Genomic DNA, 17,814 nt, shown 5'->3' on the forward strand with positions numbered 1-17,814 from the left:
TCTGCACATGAGTTTTAGTTTCACCACATGCTTAAGATGCCCAAAATGGTCATGTTTACATAAACCTTCTGCTGTGACAATCTTTCAAACATTCCTGCCCTGCAGCTTTTAAATATCAAATTAATTTCCCCAAGGGCTAATTTCAATGTAACTCTCGGCATGCTAACGAGGTCACAAAGATTTCTTATCCCTTCTCCGTGCCAAAGATTATCTGTCAAATAAATAACAACCTGCAGACCTTATAAATGCAAGCCTGCGCGTACTGAGCCCACACCCTAGGCAACCAACCATTGGAAAGAATGCAATACCTACATCATTTTGGTGGGGCTGGGGGGAAGGACACACCTTGCAACTAAAATGCTTTTTCCAAGCCCACCTGACAGACCAGTGTTTCCCAACCTTGGCAACTTTAAGATGCGTGGACTTCAACTCCCAGAATTCCCCTGCCAGCTTTGCTGTCCCACAACAAAAGCTTTGCAAGTTGGAGAATTCTGGGAGTTGAAGTCCACACATCTCAAAGTTGCCAAGGTTGAAAAACATTGCTATAGACTGAGAGCAATTCATACAAATATGCTGCACGTAGCCAGACGCTTTCCTGTGCACATACAGAGCACACCCAACAAGATTTCCCAAGATTCCTCACAAATCTGAGCCAGAAGCTTATGAGGCATCCCAGCCTTCTTGCATTCCTGAGAACCTCTCTGCTTGGATCATGCTGCAAAAGGGGCATGCAGGGAGGGGAACTGACTTGATCCTGCGCAAATGGGAACAGAACCTGGGACATCACTATCTCAGCAAGTGCTGTTCCATTAAGAGGCCTTTCAACCCCCAAAGCGCATCCCTCGGCTAAGGAGTCAAGGCGGAGGGTCAGCAATGCAGTGCCCGCAAGGTCTGAAAATCTCTCACTTGAGAGTTGAGGAGATTTTGGCCACGTATAGATAGATATCCATGGCATTTGAGGAAATGGAACAGGATGCCCCCTGCCTACAAAAGTTGTTATCTCCTGGGTTAGTGCAGACTTTCTTAGTCAGGGCTGGCTTTTGCACAGACTCGCTGACAGCTTTCTCAGGCAACGGTGGCATGACTGATTAAGGAAGAAGGACGCTGTGCTAAGCAGCCAGGCCTGCATTCTCAGCAAGCCGGCAGTCTTTGGGTGCTCAGAAGACCCTTGTGAGAGCAATTTCTCACATGACCACAAACCAGCAACCTGAAGCCAAATCAGTCTGTCACCACAAGAAGAGACAGATGGAAATAATCCTTCTTGACTGAAAGAGAGCACCTACTAGCCTCTTACATTGTGCAGGGGGGAGGAAGAGGGAAAAGAATTTGAACTTTGAGTTCACTATAAATAAGGCTCTGGCATGATACACAGCAGTTGCTGGAATTCTCTCATAATGGCTTCTTTAGCTACTCTGTAGTTAATTTACTGACCAGAGCCTTTGTATCCTTGGAAGCCTGTTCTTGCCATTCCTTGTCTGGCCGTACGAGAGAAGTCTGACAGCCTTGCTCCAGCTCCAGTATTGGACCAAATTCAGTGGTTGGTTTAGTCAGCTTTAGTACATGCAATCGGTGGAGAAGCTTCCCATCTTATTTCGCATTTTGGGAAACAAAATTTTGTTGTTTATTCATTTAGTCGCTTCCGACTCTTTGTGACTTCATGGACCAGCCCACGCCAGAGCTTCCTGTCGGTCGTCAACACCCCCAGCTCCCCCAGGGACGAGTCCGTCACCTCTAGAATATCATCCATCCATCTTGCCCTTGGTCGGCCCCTCTTCCTTTTGCCTTCCACTCTCCCTAGCATCAGCAACTTCTCCAGGGTGTCCTGTCTTCTCATTATGTGGCCAAAGTACTTCAGTTTTGCCTTTAATATCATTCCCTCAAGTGAGCAGTCTGGCTTTATTTCCTGGAGGATGGACTGGTTTGATCTTCTGGCAGTCCAAGGCACTCTCAGGATTTTCCTCCAACACCACAGTTCAAAAGCATCGATCTTCCTTCTCTCAGCCTTCCTTATGGTCCAGCTCTCGCAGCCATTTGTTACTACAGGGAACACCATTGCTTTAACTATGCAGACCTTTGTTGTCAGTGTGACATCTCTGCTCTTAACTATTTTATCAAGATTTGTCATTGCTCTTCTCCCAAGGATTAAACGTCTTCTGATTTCCTGACTGCAGTCAGCATCTGCGGTAATCTTTGCACCTAGAAATACAAAGTCTTTCACTGCTTCTACATTTTCTCCCTCTATTTGCCAGTTATCAATCAAGCTGGTTGCCATAATCTTGGTTTTTTTTAGGTTTAGCTGCAAGCCAGCTTTTGCACTTTCTTCTTTCACCTTCGTCATAAGGCTCCTCAGTTCCTCTTCACTTTCAGCCATCAGAGTGGTATCATCTGCATATCTGAGATTGTTAATGTTTCTTCCAGCGATTTTAACCCCAGCCTTGGATTCATCCAGCCCAGCACATCACATGATGTGTTCTGCGTACAAGTTGAATAGGTAGGGTGAGAGTATACAGCCCTGCCGTACCCCTTCCCAATCTTAAACCAGTCCGTTGTTCCGTGGCCTGTTCTTACTGTTCCTACTTGGTCGTTACACAGATTCCTCAGGAGGCCGACAAGATGACTTGGTATCCCCATACCGCTAAGAACTTGCCACCATTTGTTATGGTCCACACAGTCAAAGGCTTTAGAATAGTCAATAAAACAGAAATAGATGTTTTTCTGAAACTCCCTGGCTTTTTCCATTATCCAGCGGATATTGGCAATTTGGTCCCTAGTTCCGCTGCCTTTTCTAAACCCAGCTTGCACATCTGGCAATTCTCGCTCCATGGATTGCTGAAGTCTACCTTGCAGGATCTTGAGCATTACCTTACTGGCATGTGAAATGAGTGCCACTGTGTGATAGTTTGAGCATTCTTTAGTGTTTCCCTTTTTTGGTATGGGGATAGAAGTTGATTTGGGAAACAAAATACAGGGGGCCAAAATGACAAAGACACCTTTGGGGTGTATAGGAACCTCTCCTATGCTTTCCAGATGCTAGCATGCATTTATCAAGAAATTAATCTTCTTAATGAACACACAAAACACAAAACTGCACTAGCTTCATAGACTTCTCCTCATTTACCTGCTTTTCAGGAGAGATGGGCGGTGATAGAAATTTGAAAATAAATAAAAATAAATAAAATAAAAGGAACTTACATCTTCCTTGGCTACCGAAGCAAAGGGACGGAAGACCGGTCCCTTCTGTCCTCTGGGCAGGAAGATGGTCCCAGAGAACAAGAAATGCAAACCCGCCAGACACTCCCAATGTGCCACTCCTTCGGGTAGCACGTGGAGGGGCGCTGATGGGGGCAGCAAGCCACACTACAGGCACCCATGCGGTAATGCTGGCTGAACAACCTCCACCCCCATTTTGTGCTCCAGAGCACCCCCAGACCGCACCACCAAAATCTGGGAGCAAAACAGCTGGCTCCGCTATTTGTTTGTTATTTTGGACAATAATGAGGGAAGGGGAAAGACTGTGTTAAGACTGTGTGTAGCAAATGCATCCATGTATACCCTCAAAAGCCTCCAAACTCCCACTTCCCAAAGCAGGGCAAACACCTCCAGCCTCACCAACCTCTGTCATGTCACTGCAAGTATCTCCCTGCAGCAGCCCGCAAGGACCCCCATTATTATTTCTTTAACCTGTGACCCTCCTGGCGGTGCTCTGGGGAGGAGGTTGGGAAGGCGACCACACAGTTTTGCCCCAACCGGACCCCAGATCCAGCCGGCTACCCGAAGCCTTTCCCCAGGCCCTGATCCCCCAGCCGGGGCCCCGAGAGCTGGGAATTCAGAGTGCGCCAGATGGGGTGCCAGCTTGGGGAAGGAAGGCCTGGAACTTTAGCACGGGCTGCGACTTAACTGTGGCTTCCAAAAGGTGCTCTGGGCGCTGCCGTTCCCACCCTGGAATTAAGATGGGTATTTATGATGATCCTGCCTACAATCTGCCCCAACAAGCCAGCAAGAGCATGTCTCCTGACTTCTGAAATAACAAGGCGGAGGAGTATCTCCTGAAACGCCTCTGTGGAAGAATGAACCCTGCGCCTCCAGCAAGACTCTGGTGTATTTTTAAACACAGGGTGAGGGGCACCATTAAGCTGTTAACACTCCTAAGGGCAGGGCCCATCCCCTTGCCTGAGCCAGCAGCCCCCGGAGGCCGCAGGGAGCAGAGCTCACCCTTGTCATCATCTGCATTCTTCAATGGGAATGTCAGGACAGGACAAATAGGAAAAGGTGCTGCTGCCTGAGGCTCCAGTCACGATTTTCCCCAGCAATATCACCGGCCCGCATCTCCAGCGCCTGCACTTCGATGGCACTTTTACTCAGACTGGCTGGACAGAAAGAGGTGGCTGCATCCGGAGCCCTGTGGCTGTTCCCATCACTGCCACGGCTTCTCTAATGAGCCCTGGTCTGTATGCATTTGGGGCAGGGGCAGAGAAGTCTCTCTCAGAGAACGTTAGCCTTCTCTCAGTTTCCCCCAATTCCTTCTTGTTCATGCACCTCTAACAACTTTTTTCCTTTAATGAATAAATCTAGATTCTCAAATGGTCCATGTTCCTGTGTGGTTTTCCAAATGCACACATTTTTGCAATCAATGTTTCTGTCTCTGTGTGCATTTATATGTTAATTTTGTCAATATACGCATCCTTCTCTGCCTAACAGGCCTATTGATTTTGTCCTGAAGACTGACGACATCCAGAAGTGTGAATATCTTCTGCACGTATCTAAGTTTGGAGGCGTGAATGTAGTTTGGAGCTGGTATGGTGGTGGACTGTGTCAGAACGTTAGACTAAGACTGGGGAAAACCAGGTTCAAATCCCTTCCTATCATGGCGGAGCGCAGTGTGCAGTCACTTTCTAGCTGGTCCCAGCCTGGCCCACCTCACAGCACTGCTAGGACAGAATGGGGAAGAAGAGAGCCGTCAGTTTCCAAGCACTAATAAACAAATAAGGTTGCTCCATGTCAAAAGGCAAACTTAGTCTTCTCCCCTCCCTCAGCTTAATTGCAACCAGCAAAGGGGATCACAAGTTTTGCAGGACACTAATGGGGAAAGGTGAAGAATGAAAGGAGGCACACAGCCCCCCCCCATGGGGTCACGGCGAGATGCTCCTACCTGTCGCTGTTTGAGGAAATCAAGAGCGATCTGCACATTCTGCAATCGGTGGAAACGCATCCGTCCCTTTTCTCGAGGCTGGAAAACAGACAGGAGCTGTGGCTAAGTGATTCACAGATGAAGGCAAACACCTCTCACCCTTGCAAGAAAAGCATGGATCCACCTCCAGGGGATTCCTCCTGCAGGTCCCAGCTGTGCCACCCCATAGGCCCCGAAGGACTGGGGCAACAGCCACAGAAGCTGAGCAGTTCTGCACCCTGCCAATCAATGTTGATCAAACCCAGTCACTTTAAGATGTGTGGACTTCAGCTCCCAGAATTCCCCAGCCAGTATTCCTCAGAATGCTGGCTGGGGAATTCTGGGAGCTGAAGTCCACACATCTTAAATTTGCTGAGGTTGAGAAACACTGCTGAACATGGAAGGGCCCGTTCTGGCTATGGGGTTCTTGTTTCTGTAAACTGCCCAGAGTCCCTCCTTTGGGGTGGGGGGGGGAGATGTGCGGTAATAAAACTTGACAAATAAACAAACAAACAAGATTTGGGCCTGAATCAGCTTTTCTGCCAGCAATTCACCAGTCTGAGGGAGAAAGATGAGAAGGAAAGAGCTGAACAAGCCCACCTGTTTTGTTCTCTTGTCTACAAAATGCCCAGACCAACCAAAGAGGAGGACAATTTTGATCTCCAACAGCCTTCTCCAACCTGAAGCCCACCAGGTGGGCCAGTGGGGAATTATGGGGACTGAAGCCCAACCTGTCTGACAAGCACTGGGGTAGGGAAAACTAATTTTCAGGATGCTAAGCATGTTTATCCAAAGGCAGCTTCCATTCTAGAACAGACAGAGTGACTCGCCAGCCTCATAATTTGGCCCAGCTCCCTCCCAAACAGAAACGCGCGTCAGCTCCATGGCATGTGAAACGTTACGATGTATAAACTACACTGAAACAGTGAACATGACAGGAGGCTGCTCAGGGGGGAACTGGTATTCCCCTGGATGGACTGAACCCTGGGGGAGGAGGGGAGCCAGGAGCATCTCAGCCCAGGGAACAGGGCCAGCTTGGACCAGCAGTCACTGTGCTGCAGAGCCAGAGTCTGGAAGGTCACAGAGCAGGCTGGGTTCCCGGTCCGGTGAGAACACAAGAAACGTGGCTGCCGTGACAGCTCCATTGCCCCCCGCAGCCAAGAGGATGCCCCCTCCTCCCTTGGTCTGCCCTGCTGGAGGGGCTACCGTCCTCCAGAGCTGCACTGTGCAACTATTCTGCAGCAGCCACCCCGGCGGGAAAAAGCGGCCGGAGGCAATCCAGAGGAAGCGCTCACAGCCGGATAGCTTTCCAGCTCATGAGAACCAGCGGAAGAGGCAGGCGGCCATCTTTGCTATGATGGCTATTTCTAACTCGAAAGACCTCCAGAGCCGCGGGGTAAGAGCCCGGGTGGGGGTGGTGAAGGTGCTGGACCCAAGAGCAGGGACAGCCATGTTCAGGTCCAGCCTCAGCTGTGGAGCCCGTCCTCCTCCTCAACATAAGAAGGAACGTGGAACTGGCCTTGGGGAGGGAGGGAAGGAAGGAGCCATTCGGGGAGACTTTCACAAAGGTTACTCAGTCCTGCTACATTATGGTGGCAAAAAAGGTGCTACCTGTGCCCCAATTTCCTGAGAAAGAGGGAAGCATGAGAAAGAAGCTCAGAATAACCCCGCCCTGATTGTTCTTTGGAACAAGACGGGCCATTCGGGTCAGCCCGTCAAGGGAAGACAGGTCAAGAAACAGGCACGGCACACGCTTTACGGTAATACACTAAGTGGAGTGACAGAATCTCGGCATCTTGTCCAAGTTTCTCTCTGCCCTGTCTCTTCTGAGCTTCTCATGCGTCTTTCTCGGGAGGGCATTTTCACCAAGTCCTCCTCTAATGATTCCTTCCTTCCTCCCTTTCCCATTCCCAAGGCCAGGTTTAGATTCCTTCGCTCAGGGCAACCTACGTCACAAGTTGTTGTGGGGAAAAATGGGAGGAGGGAGCACTATCTATGCCATCTGGAGCTCCTGTACAAACAATGAATATAAATAAATTTAAATAAATAAGTGCACAGCTAGAAAGGAGGAGACCACCCTTGAAGGACACTCCACCCAAATCCCTCCCTCGCCCCCATACATGAAGGCAGAAATCTACGGCCTCTCCCATTTTTTGTGTCTCCTCTGTAATGGGTCCAATTCTGCACAACACTCCTCTGTGGCCAAGCAGAGATCCAGCTGTGACTGCTTTCTCTGCAGGAGCACATCAAGGGAATAATCTGGTTTAAATCGCAAGCAGGCAGGCAGGCAGCATGCAGAATAAAATGTTTGTTCCGCAGCACAAGACTCTTCTGGGAAGGATCAGAGGCTATTTCTCCAACAGAGGAAAAATGCTCTGCTTTGTTTGTCTCCCGACATTTCCCGTATTCATTGTGAAGGGTGGCTTCCTACTGGTGTTCCGTTCCCAAATACATGGCTGGGCATTTTGGGAGCCACATTCCCAACATATCTGGAGGTCTGAGAAAGGCTGGCCTATGGTTACAAATCTGGGCCCAAAAGATGGCTGTGGAAGTGTGCAAGGCCTGCAGAAAAGACAAATCATTGTGCATTCACACTACGTGAGTTAGTATTCTTGACGCATCACCAGCTACCAACACCAGAAACACATCCAGATAATCCAGTGAATTCTTCACAGCCCTGAAGTCTTGAATGAAATCCTATCCCAGTCCCTGGGAGAGGGAAGGGAAATCTGTGCTCCCTTTGCAAGAAAGGCATGTCAGATCTTTCCTGGCAACATCAAAATCGACTCAGGCCTCCAAGGTATTTGGACTATGGGTGAGAACGTAAAAGGGAAGCAAAGGAAGGAAGACAGAGGCCTGGAAGGTCCTTGCTTCACTGGGTATCTCAAAGTGATGGGCTCAGGGTCTCCGGAGGAGCCCAGCAAGTGGTCAGCCTGCATGGCTTCTGAGCGTGGAATGAGGGTGGCCACTCCTTCCCCTTGGACCCCTGTTCCCGCGGGATCCTTCCCTTCCTTCGGCTTACAGCATTTGGGGACATCCAGCTCAATCTGGCTACTTCCACAATCAGACAGGCAGGTGATCTACCCACACACGGAGCTGCAAAGGCAGCTCTAGAGTAGAATTCTGAAAAAAATTCACCTGTCTTCATCTGACAAATTTAAACAGGAGGCCTTGGAAAAGGTCTCATATGCCATCTGTAATTTGAGAATAAAAAAAACCTCTAGAGCTGAAGTAATGATTATTGAATGCAAAGTTCTTCAAACATTAATGTGAAGCCCTCAGTTACTGAAGGAATTATGTTTTGTTGCTCCTTTTTAATTTGCATTGCAAAGCAAAGGGAGGACTAGAAAAAATAAAGACATGGAAGAGGCCACCATTTATGGGGTTCTCAGATTGACCACATTATCATTCCCCTGTTTCTTAGAAGATGCTGGACAAGTCCTGCCTGAAATCTGAGGTATTTCTGGATTATCGGAATGTGTCCAATGCCAGTTGTGACTACTGCTTCATGGTGGGCATTGACCTACTGCATCCTCCTCCTCCTCCTCCTCCTCACACTCTTCACTGCCCAAGCGACTCCAGGGTGGGACTTTCACCAAGCGAAGAGTCTTCTGCCCTGAGGTTTCCTTGTGCTAGTAAATAGGGTGGACAACACCAAATGGGAGAACATGGGACACACACCAAAGAAAGAAAAATGCCGCACCCACCAAATGTACAGGAAGAAAAGAGGAAGTGCACAAACGCTCTTTGCCTGCCCTCCCTGATTAAAAATGAATTTTAAAATGCCTAGCTCCTCCAGATTTTCCACAGCAAATGTTCACCAGACATTCAGAGCTTCCAGAAGCGATCCAACACCCGATCTCCCTCTGAGGGAAAAATGTTTGGTGAGATCCAAAAGTTACAAGGCTCTTGGATACAGAGAACAGGTCAGCTGCTGATGACGAAAAGTTTAGGACCAACCCTTTTGGACCTGAGCTAGATGGCAGAGAACAGAAGAAGATGCTTTGTATGCAAGAAAAAGAATATAAAGGATTGGTTGGCAAAGAACTTTGCTTGAGAGTCACTCAGAAAGGTAAGAACTGAGTTGTATGGACAAATAAATTGAGCTGCAGCAGCCATTTCCCAACTTTTCAATAGATTTCCCATTGTTGAGCCAATAGATTGCAGCAGACTTCTTGGAGATTCTGCCTCACACCCTCTCTGCATCGTTTGGGGTGGCTCCTCCCCGCACGCCAGGCAAACTAAGTGATCAACAATTAACATGATCTCCAACCAGCAGAAGAGGGTTTCTTCTTTTTTCCAAATCTTCGAACGTTGTCACACCAAGCCACAATTCCCCTTCCAGACAGCGGCCCCATTTTTGCCTTCGGGAGAAATAACTCATCTTCCCCCAGCTAGGGAGAAGATGGCCTAATCTGAATAAGAATTTAGCAAAATATTGAATCTCAGGCTGGTTCCACAAATTGCCGTCTACAAAAGGCCCAAACAGAAAGATTATTTTGTCCTTTTGTTTTCCAATTCAATAAAGGCAATTCTTAGAATTGAGAGCGCTCACCGGTTGGCCTCCGAAATTACTTTCCTAGGTATTTATTAAGCCGAAGCTCAGCCATTGTCCTTGGAGGCCCAGAAAAGAAGGACCTGCAGCCAGAGGAGTGCCAAAGACCCCGCAACCCCCGCAAGGAGAAAAGGACAGGAGACTCAGTGACAGCAGCCCAACTTCTGAGGAAGAGACTTCATTAGAACTGGGGAGATTTGCTGCAAAAATGGGTAGCTAGGTTTTATCAGGCAACTGGAGAACTACTGAACTCAAGCAGAACAGGTCTCCATGCCCTCCTGGTAGATTTCCCATAGAACACACACTGTGTGGGACAAGTAAGACCCTGCTGAAACTGTCAGAGATGCTCCAACATTAGGGAGGAATAGAACCAGACTGGGAGTATGGGGTAGACAAGGAAATCTATGTTGCTAGAAGTATAAATAATACTGTCCCACTTTTTTTTTTTTAAGACCACTGACGCATCTGCCCAGGAAGCCAACATACATATGGAGGCAGTCTTCTGGAGGGACCCAAAATCCCAGCCAGCCAAACTCCTGCATGACCCCACCCACTCTGCATGCCACCCCCAAAGTCAGTAGTAAGAGGAAATGTTATACTGTCAAAGGAGGACACAGACCAAAATAAATGCTATGGCACAAGGTGCTACTGTGGAAAGTAATTGCTCCACTTCATTCTGCTTTGGTCAGACCTCGCTGGGTCCAGTTCTGGGCTTCACCCATTCAGACAAACTGGAGAAGGTACAGAGAAGGCAACAACGATACCAGGGGACTAAAAGCAAAGCCCTGTGAGGAGAGATGGAAAGTGTTTATCCTTGAGAAGAGAAAGAGGGAGTTGGAATGTGACGACCTGCTTCAAGGTGTGAAAGAACACCACATATCCGTCCTCTTTCATTTAGGGTGCAGAATAATGGATTCAAGGCAGCAGATTCCATGTGGGGAGTAGAAAAAACTTCCAGACAGTTTGGCAGTGAAAACAGTGGAAGTCAGAGTGGGGGTGGGTGCCCTTCACCGAATGGGTCCAAACAGAGGGCAGGCAACCTCTGCCTGGGATGCTTTAGTCTGCATTTCTGCACTGAGCAAGGGTGAGGGTCAATGGCCTCAAAGACCCCTTCTGACTCTGTGACCCTGTGAAACCAAACCACATAGGATAATTTTACGGTTAGAAATTAAGGATGAATGGAGACAGGAAAACTCAGCCCTGGATTAACCATTAAGGAGCATAAGGACATGCCTAAGACACCAAGGGAAGTGGGCACCACAGAATTTTTCCCCTAGCTATCATGCCTTTAATTCTTTCACTGCAACACTCAACTGTAGTTGAATTTTTTATAATTGTCCTTATCTGCCATCTTCAACTTTAATCTACTTGGTTTAAAAAACATTTTCTTTGGCACTAAAGTTTGGTTTGAAGGTGTTGTCAGAAATCACATTTGTTTCCATCTCATGGTGTGAGAGCTTTGCTTCTGTCGAGGGGCACTGTTGTCGGGCATCGCTGGGCCGTAATCTGGCCCTGGGGAAACTGCTTCAATTGTGGCATCCTGGCAACTCACCAGCTTTACACCTGAAAGAACTTCCAACAGGGAGGTGAGATTGTGACCATCTCGCAGGTCCTCGTAGAGGTCACTGACATGCTTGCGCACCTATGGGAGCAAAGCAGAGAGAGAAATCCGTTCAGGTGCTCTGAGGACTGCACAGGGCAAGAAAACGTGTAGAGGGATGGGGAGCAATTCCCCCCTGGGTAAAAGGAGGGGAAATGTGCTATGCGAGAACTGAGGACCTGCCAACCTGCATTCACCCAGCCATGCTTTGCTTCAGAGATCTCACACAATTTTTTCCTGCTGTTGTAAGGGCTGGGAGCATGCACACTTCACAGAATTAATGCACAGTATTAAATATTTTTCTGGACTTGTATGAAAAGCATCTGGCATAAGAATGTTAACATTCTTCTGGCAGCTTTAAAAATGAACACCAAGGGAGGGAAAGGAAAAAGGAAGAGCAGGTATGCTAGAATCACAGGTGTGTTGGGCTTACCTTCATCAGGTGCTTATTCACCCATTTTGTGAAAGTCTTTTTCTGGACCCGGTCCCGTTCATCTGCAAAAAGAGGCGAGAGAAAATGCAGACATTTCAAGTTAGCCATTCAGCCATCCGGGAAAACGGACACAGCCTATCCAGACAAGCTTCCTGCTGAGGTTGCAAGGAGAGTCTCTTTTACACGTTAATATAGGCCATCACTCCCCCCCACCCAAGCTTTTCCAGAGAGTTTAGCTATGCAGGCTTGTTTGCAGCCAGTAGAGATTGTGGGGGCTGTGTTCTCAACAGGGGTGCTTTTATCTTTTTTCATGTATTTATTGTGACTAGATGGCTTTGCCCTCTCTGCCTCACCATATCAGGAAAGACAGAATCAAAGAACAACCGGCCCCGGCCCCCACGGCCCTCTTCCATTTTGCAAAAAGTTCCTTGCAGAGTAAGGAGCTGAGGCAGGTGCAGCTGCTGAGCTGGGTCACATAATGCACAAGAAGGCACTGGTGCTTCCCGTTTACTAGCTGATCTGGGCCAGCTGCATATGCTCTCCGGGTGCAGAGGGAGAATGCAAATTTCCTACAAACACATTTTTAGCACTGAGGTCTATGCGACTGTAAATTAGTTCAACTTTCAAAGGGGTACAAATAATATCAGAAGCAATATTTTGCAGGGTTCCTGTCTCAAGGATACAAAGGAATTTGTCCAAATTTTACATCTGTATAAATGTAAAGCAGCAACACAAAGTGATCCATTAATGTTTCTTTAAATCAAGGGGGTAACCCTGCATGCCTTAGGCAACCCTCAGATTGCAATCCCCCCAAAACTGTGGTATATTTTGAAGTGGGAAATATACAAAAGCTAAAACGCAAACCCTAACATCATTTTAAAAAAAAACAAAGGGAAGCCCCAGACCCACCCCAAACATTGCTGAAAAAAGAAAAAGAAAAGTCTTCTGGGCATCCTCGTCTTTCTTGTTCTCCCAAAATGCTAAATGTGGTTTCCAGCCATTCACAGGCTGCCCACCCCTCACTTCCACTGAGGACTATATTCCCTGCTAAACACAAACCTGGGAAAAGTGGCATAATTGCCACACTGACATCAGCAACACCATCACTTCTGTGAGGACGTTCAAGCTCACTTCATACACGGGTGTCCAGACTACCCGTTCACATCAAGATGGGTTTCCCGTGAAAGCCAATCTGCAGAAACATTCCCTCCGTTGTATCGCGTAGTCATATTGCACAGTTGCCATTGAGGCCACCGATTCCCCCCACCCACTCCAGGACCCCAGATTAAAGCTTCCGCAGCAGGTGATGGTCTAGCCATCTACTGCTTGGACACACGCAGTGAAGGAGAGCCCACCACCCCTCTGGGATGGTGGCTCCCCTGCTGAATTACTCTTGTTGTCTGCTGGAGTTTGCTCCCCTCCAACTTCAATCCATCATTCCATGTTTCGCGCTCTGGAACCAGGCAGCAGAGGGCCGGGCCGTCTCCTCTGGGATTTGCAGTTTATCCGTTCAGTCACTTCCGACTCCTCGTGACTTCGCTCTTCCTCTAACTTGAAGACTGCTATTACACCCTCTTCAGACCTCTATTCTCAGATCCAAACACGACCAGCTAGCTCCTCCAATCCCGCTTCACAACTTAGTTTTTAATCATTTAAATCGCTGCCCTTTCCTGAACCCTTCTTAAAGTGTTGTGCCCAGAACCAAACACTTCCATACTCAAGGTGGGTTCTGACTGAAGCAGAATAAAGCGGAGAAGAGTATCGCCGAGTACCAGTTGCATCTTCTCTGCCCTTTAGGGATCAGCCGTCCTGTCTCTTGCTGTGCAATGTCTCTTTTCCTACCCCTGGATTCTCGGAGCCTATTGCACCTGCAAGGGCCTGAACATCCCCTCCAAGTTCCATCGATGCACTGCCTCTTCCCTGTCTCTTACGTCTGGCTGCTACTCCTTCACGTAGCTGTCTTCCTTCAGGAGAGCTGCTTGTACGGCCTCCTTCTTTGAGCTGAGAAGTCCTTGTCCCTTCTGATTAGCTGAAATGTGGCCGCCTGCTGCTCCAATCGTTAGACTATTTCCGCCAAGGAGTGCTCCAAACTTGTATATGCTGCTAAGTTTGTTTCCAGACAGGAAGACAAACACACTTTGTCTACAAGCTTTGCAGGTCACAGTTGTAGACTCTTGTCCATCCACCTTCATTTTTTCTTTTTAAGGCTCCACCAGTAGTAAAAAAAAACCAACCTTCCTTTTTCCTCATTCCCTTCTCAGGCTCTCAGGTTTGCTATGCATAAACTCCTGACATGTAAGGAAAATCCGTCAGCGACTCCTCTTCCCAGCTCTCCTGGCAGATCCCTGTTTCCTCCCCCTGTTCCCGCATTTGGTGAGCAGGAATCTTGCTGCCTTATATTCCTCCTCCTGTCTCTGTTTATCGAGGAGGAAGCAATCATCCACGCGACATCGGCAGCCTTTAGGGCACGTCCACTGCAGCCCGCAGCTGTTCAGGAGATGACTCCGTGGTCAGGCCTCATAGTTTAGCACACCACCTCTCAAAAGGTTCAGCTTCTTTGGTCATTTTCATCCCTTCCTCCTGGGGCACTCCCCTGGCAAATTCCTGTGAGGCCTCCCTGTTCACTCACTCCAGGAGCACCACAACCACACAGACGCCAGTTGATGGCTCCATACGTGAGAGGCTTCCAGCATGTTATATATGTTCTATACACAATATATTCCATGAATATCCTCTGAGCAGGTAGTACATTCCCTGCATATTCTATGAAACATCACACCTTCAGATTCCGGTAGGCAAAGATACGCACATGTCTTTATCCTGCCTGACATTTGCTAACCACAGAACCAGCATTAATGAAAGAAGAGGTAATAGAAATCCCGCCACAGGCCTGACTTCAAATCTCAGCTCGCTCATTATACACCAGAGAACTTTTGGGAAAGTCCTGAACTAGTATAGTGGAAGCCCATCTCACAAGAGTGATAGGAAGATGGCTGACATAAGAAGCAATCAACATGGAAGCAAGACATAAAAGTCCTATCGGCCCACGGCGTCACTGATGCCTCATTCCAGGAAGGGGCAGAGGTCAGGTTTGAAGGATCTACTCTGCTTCTGAGCAGAATTCTTGAGATTCACCACTACATGCCTGATGTAAAAGAATGGTCATTCCTCAGGTTGAAGAATGCCGAGCCCAGCAATTCATTTACAACAGCAGAGTGGTGCAGAGCGTCTGCAGAGCCATCAGAGATCCAAATCCACTGTCTACATAAACAACCTCTACCCTGCCATCAAGCCCCATCCTACACATTTCCCTTTCTCTTTCTTTATTATTTAAAAAAATTATTGTTTTTAGTCCCTGCCTTTGGTATGCGTTTGGGGGTCACTCCGCCTGGCTCCTGGCCTTCAGCTTCTCTTTAATCAGCCTCCAGGGACAAACAAACAACCGGCTGTAAATCCTGCACAGTTCTGCGCTCAAGGACTTTCCTTCAGTGAACCTTGGGAAGCTTCAGGAGCTTCTTTTCTCAGTCACCACTTGTACAGATTTTGAAGCCTCCACAGATTAAAGATTGCTGCTACGCCTTCTCCCCAAAACACCATTTGCAATCAATGCCCAGGAATATTCCCACTGAAAATCCTTCTCAGAATATTTCCCATGACCAGAAAATGTTTCCACCATATTTAAAGAAGTCTCAAAACACTTCCTTTTACTTTCATCATAATTACAATGCCTCGCTCCCTGCCGTTCTGCACTGCTTTGTCTAATGTTAAAAGGGAGCCCATCCAAATGGCACCAATGTTAAATGTTCTATGGGGCAAATGGGACTCAAATTTGGAAGAAAGACCTGTAGCCCACCCTTTGGGGACTGAACAGCCAAGTGTTCTCAGCAGGGCCAGAGATCCCGTGCTCAAAAGACCATATTTTACCCGGTAACAAGCTAGGTGCATGGGCCATAAGCCACTGTTATCAGGTAATTCTGGTAAGAACAGATACTACACTTGATCTTAGCCAAAAGGCTGAGAAGCCAAATATTTTTATCAAGTTATACAATTGCGCAAAACTTTTCATTAGATATGTTGTTTTACTGTTTTATTGTTTTCCTTTTTTTCCTGATAATGAATTGAGGGACTAAACTATTTTTCTTCTTCTGTTGTAAAATATTTGAATTTGAATCGGGTAATTCTTGAAACATTTACCTTTTCTCACTATTGTCTGAGCCAACAATCTCCTCCCCAGAATCCTGTCCCACAAAGTTCTGGTCTTGGCTTGTTGTATATTCAACAAAATGAGGGGTATCACTACAGCAACTTATCCCCAGTCAAGTGCTCTTCAGGTGCACTGGATACCACGGGCCATAGAAGCTGGGAGTAACGTCTGTGGCCATCTGATACATTGGGTGCATGAGGTAGAAACAGGCTACAGATATCTAAAAAAATGGTTTTGCTTTAGTGCTCATGTATTTATTCCATTCTCTCTTTTAAGCTAAGTATTTAGAGAAAGAAAACATTTCTGTGTGATTTAAAGTAGGAATCAGGAACCTCTGATTTGCCAGATGCTGCAGCACAACAATTCCCAGCCAGCATGGCCAATGATGGTAGATGCTGGAAGATCTGGAGGACCAGAGGGTCCCCGTTTCTGACCTGGGACTCCCCTCAACTCAAGAAGTCTTTTCAAAACATGTCTACTACCTAACCATTTCTACTAAAAGTGCTGAAATCTTGCAAAAACCATGGACAATCTGTCGACAATCAAACTATCCTTTTTGTAAGCTGCCTCAGGACGTACCTGCCCAGCCCATGTGGTGCAAACAAAGCAGACAGAAGCAGCCTACCCTTTGTTGTGTCTCAGGAAGAATGACAGTTTTCAGGATGAAACAGCAACCAGGACTCTGAGCTCCAGGTGCCAGAGAGAGCGACCCCAACGGAGCTCTGGTCTCCCACTGATTTCCATGCAACTCCACCTGTACCAGCTCCATAAACTGAACTGGAGCCCTGCCACTTCCGTCCATGTCAATCGGACTGAGATGGAAAAACTTCCGGGTAGATTGCAGTGAGGTTCCCAATCAGTTCTGCCTACTTTCTGTACCTGGTTTCTTCTGCAGGTAGCCAAGACAAACTGCTCAAGGCAGCCAACTCACCTTGTAATAGAAAAACCCAACTGGCTCGTCCCCCCAGGGTGTTCTCTCCTGGCTGTAACTATAAAGACTCTCCTTCCATCCTTGGAGACCTTACATGAGCACCCAACGATATTCAAGGCTGCCAAGTTACCTAGGGCAAAATGATGGTTTGGCCCATCCAGGACTCGAAAGCTAAAATGCATCCAACTCCAACCTTATATCCAAATAAAAGGAACTGAATTCAGCAGCTCGTACTCTTGAATGAACACGGTTAGGTTTGGACTCAAACTTGCTCCATTTCTCACCCTCCCCCACAAAGACAGGCGCAAAGCAGGCAGAGGTATACTAACCGACACAACACATCTGGCACACAAGGTGGGCATTCAGCTCCCTTTCCGTTCGGTAAATGTGCCACATGGCCCTTTGGGGTTCCAGTGCAAGCTGCATTAAGTCCTCGGGGTGTAGCGGAACTCCTCCACCTTCCTGCTTCCCTCGCGAGACATCTTCAGTGGGATCTCCCAGCCCCTTGCAGTTGCCACCAGCTTCCTCTCCACAGCTCCTCCCACAACTTCCTACTTCGTGATCAGCCATGAAAGGAAGAGCCTGTGCTGGTTCTTCCAGAAAACAGCCTGCACACCCTGGAGTTACTGCCTTGCAGGTTTGGAGAAAAGGGGTCCTTCATTAAAAAGCTTGGGGTTTTCTGGAGAAAGGGAGGCAGCAAAACCCCTCAGCTCTTTCACGCTAGGGAGATTAAGGCACCAGTGGCGGGATTAAGCGCCACATACGGCCAATTCAGCAGTGCTCAGGAGACTGGCCAACATCCTGCTTCACTCCACAGTGGGTTAGGGTTCATCCAGGCAGTACAGCATTTGGAGGAAACCCCTGCTCCTTCCAGGACTCTTCCCCATTCAGGCAGAGGCATGTAGTAAAAAAAATCTAGGTAAA

The 17,814-nt window shown here is 47.8% G+C and overlaps 2 protein-coding genes and 1 pseudogene across 2 annotated transcripts in view; 1 reads left to right on the plus strand and 2 right to left on the minus strand.

The window, feature by feature from the left end:
• The window catches only part of PPIE (peptidylprolyl isomerase E), a 338,541-nt gene that overhangs the window by 226,124 nt on the left and 94,603 nt on the right, over positions 1-17,814 (plus strand). The gene's annotated exons all lie outside the window — the stretch shown is intronic.
• LOC134503080 (microtubule-actin cross-linking factor 1-like) overlaps positions 1-17,814 on the minus strand; it is a 272,573-nt gene that overhangs the window by 188,431 nt on the left and 66,328 nt on the right. The window contains exons 2-4 of the mRNA XM_063311709.1: positions 11,756-11,817; positions 11,275-11,364; positions 5,150-5,227 (exon numbers count right to left, since the gene is read on the minus strand). Of these exons, the coding sequence (XP_063167779.1) occupies positions 5,150-5,227; positions 11,275-11,364; positions 11,756-11,817 (230 nt within the window). The remainder of the gene's footprint in view (positions 1-5,149; positions 5,228-11,274; positions 11,365-11,755; positions 11,818-17,814) is intronic.
• Positions 15,671-15,781, minus strand: LOC134503751 (U2 spliceosomal RNA; annotated as a pseudogene).

The sequence above is a fragment of the Candoia aspera genome, chromosome 10 (genome assembly GCF_035149785.1).
Source record: "Candoia aspera isolate rCanAsp1 chromosome 10, rCanAsp1.hap2, whole genome shotgun sequence".
Lineage (NCBI taxonomy): Eukaryota > Metazoa > Chordata > Lepidosauria > Squamata > Boidae > Candoia > Candoia aspera.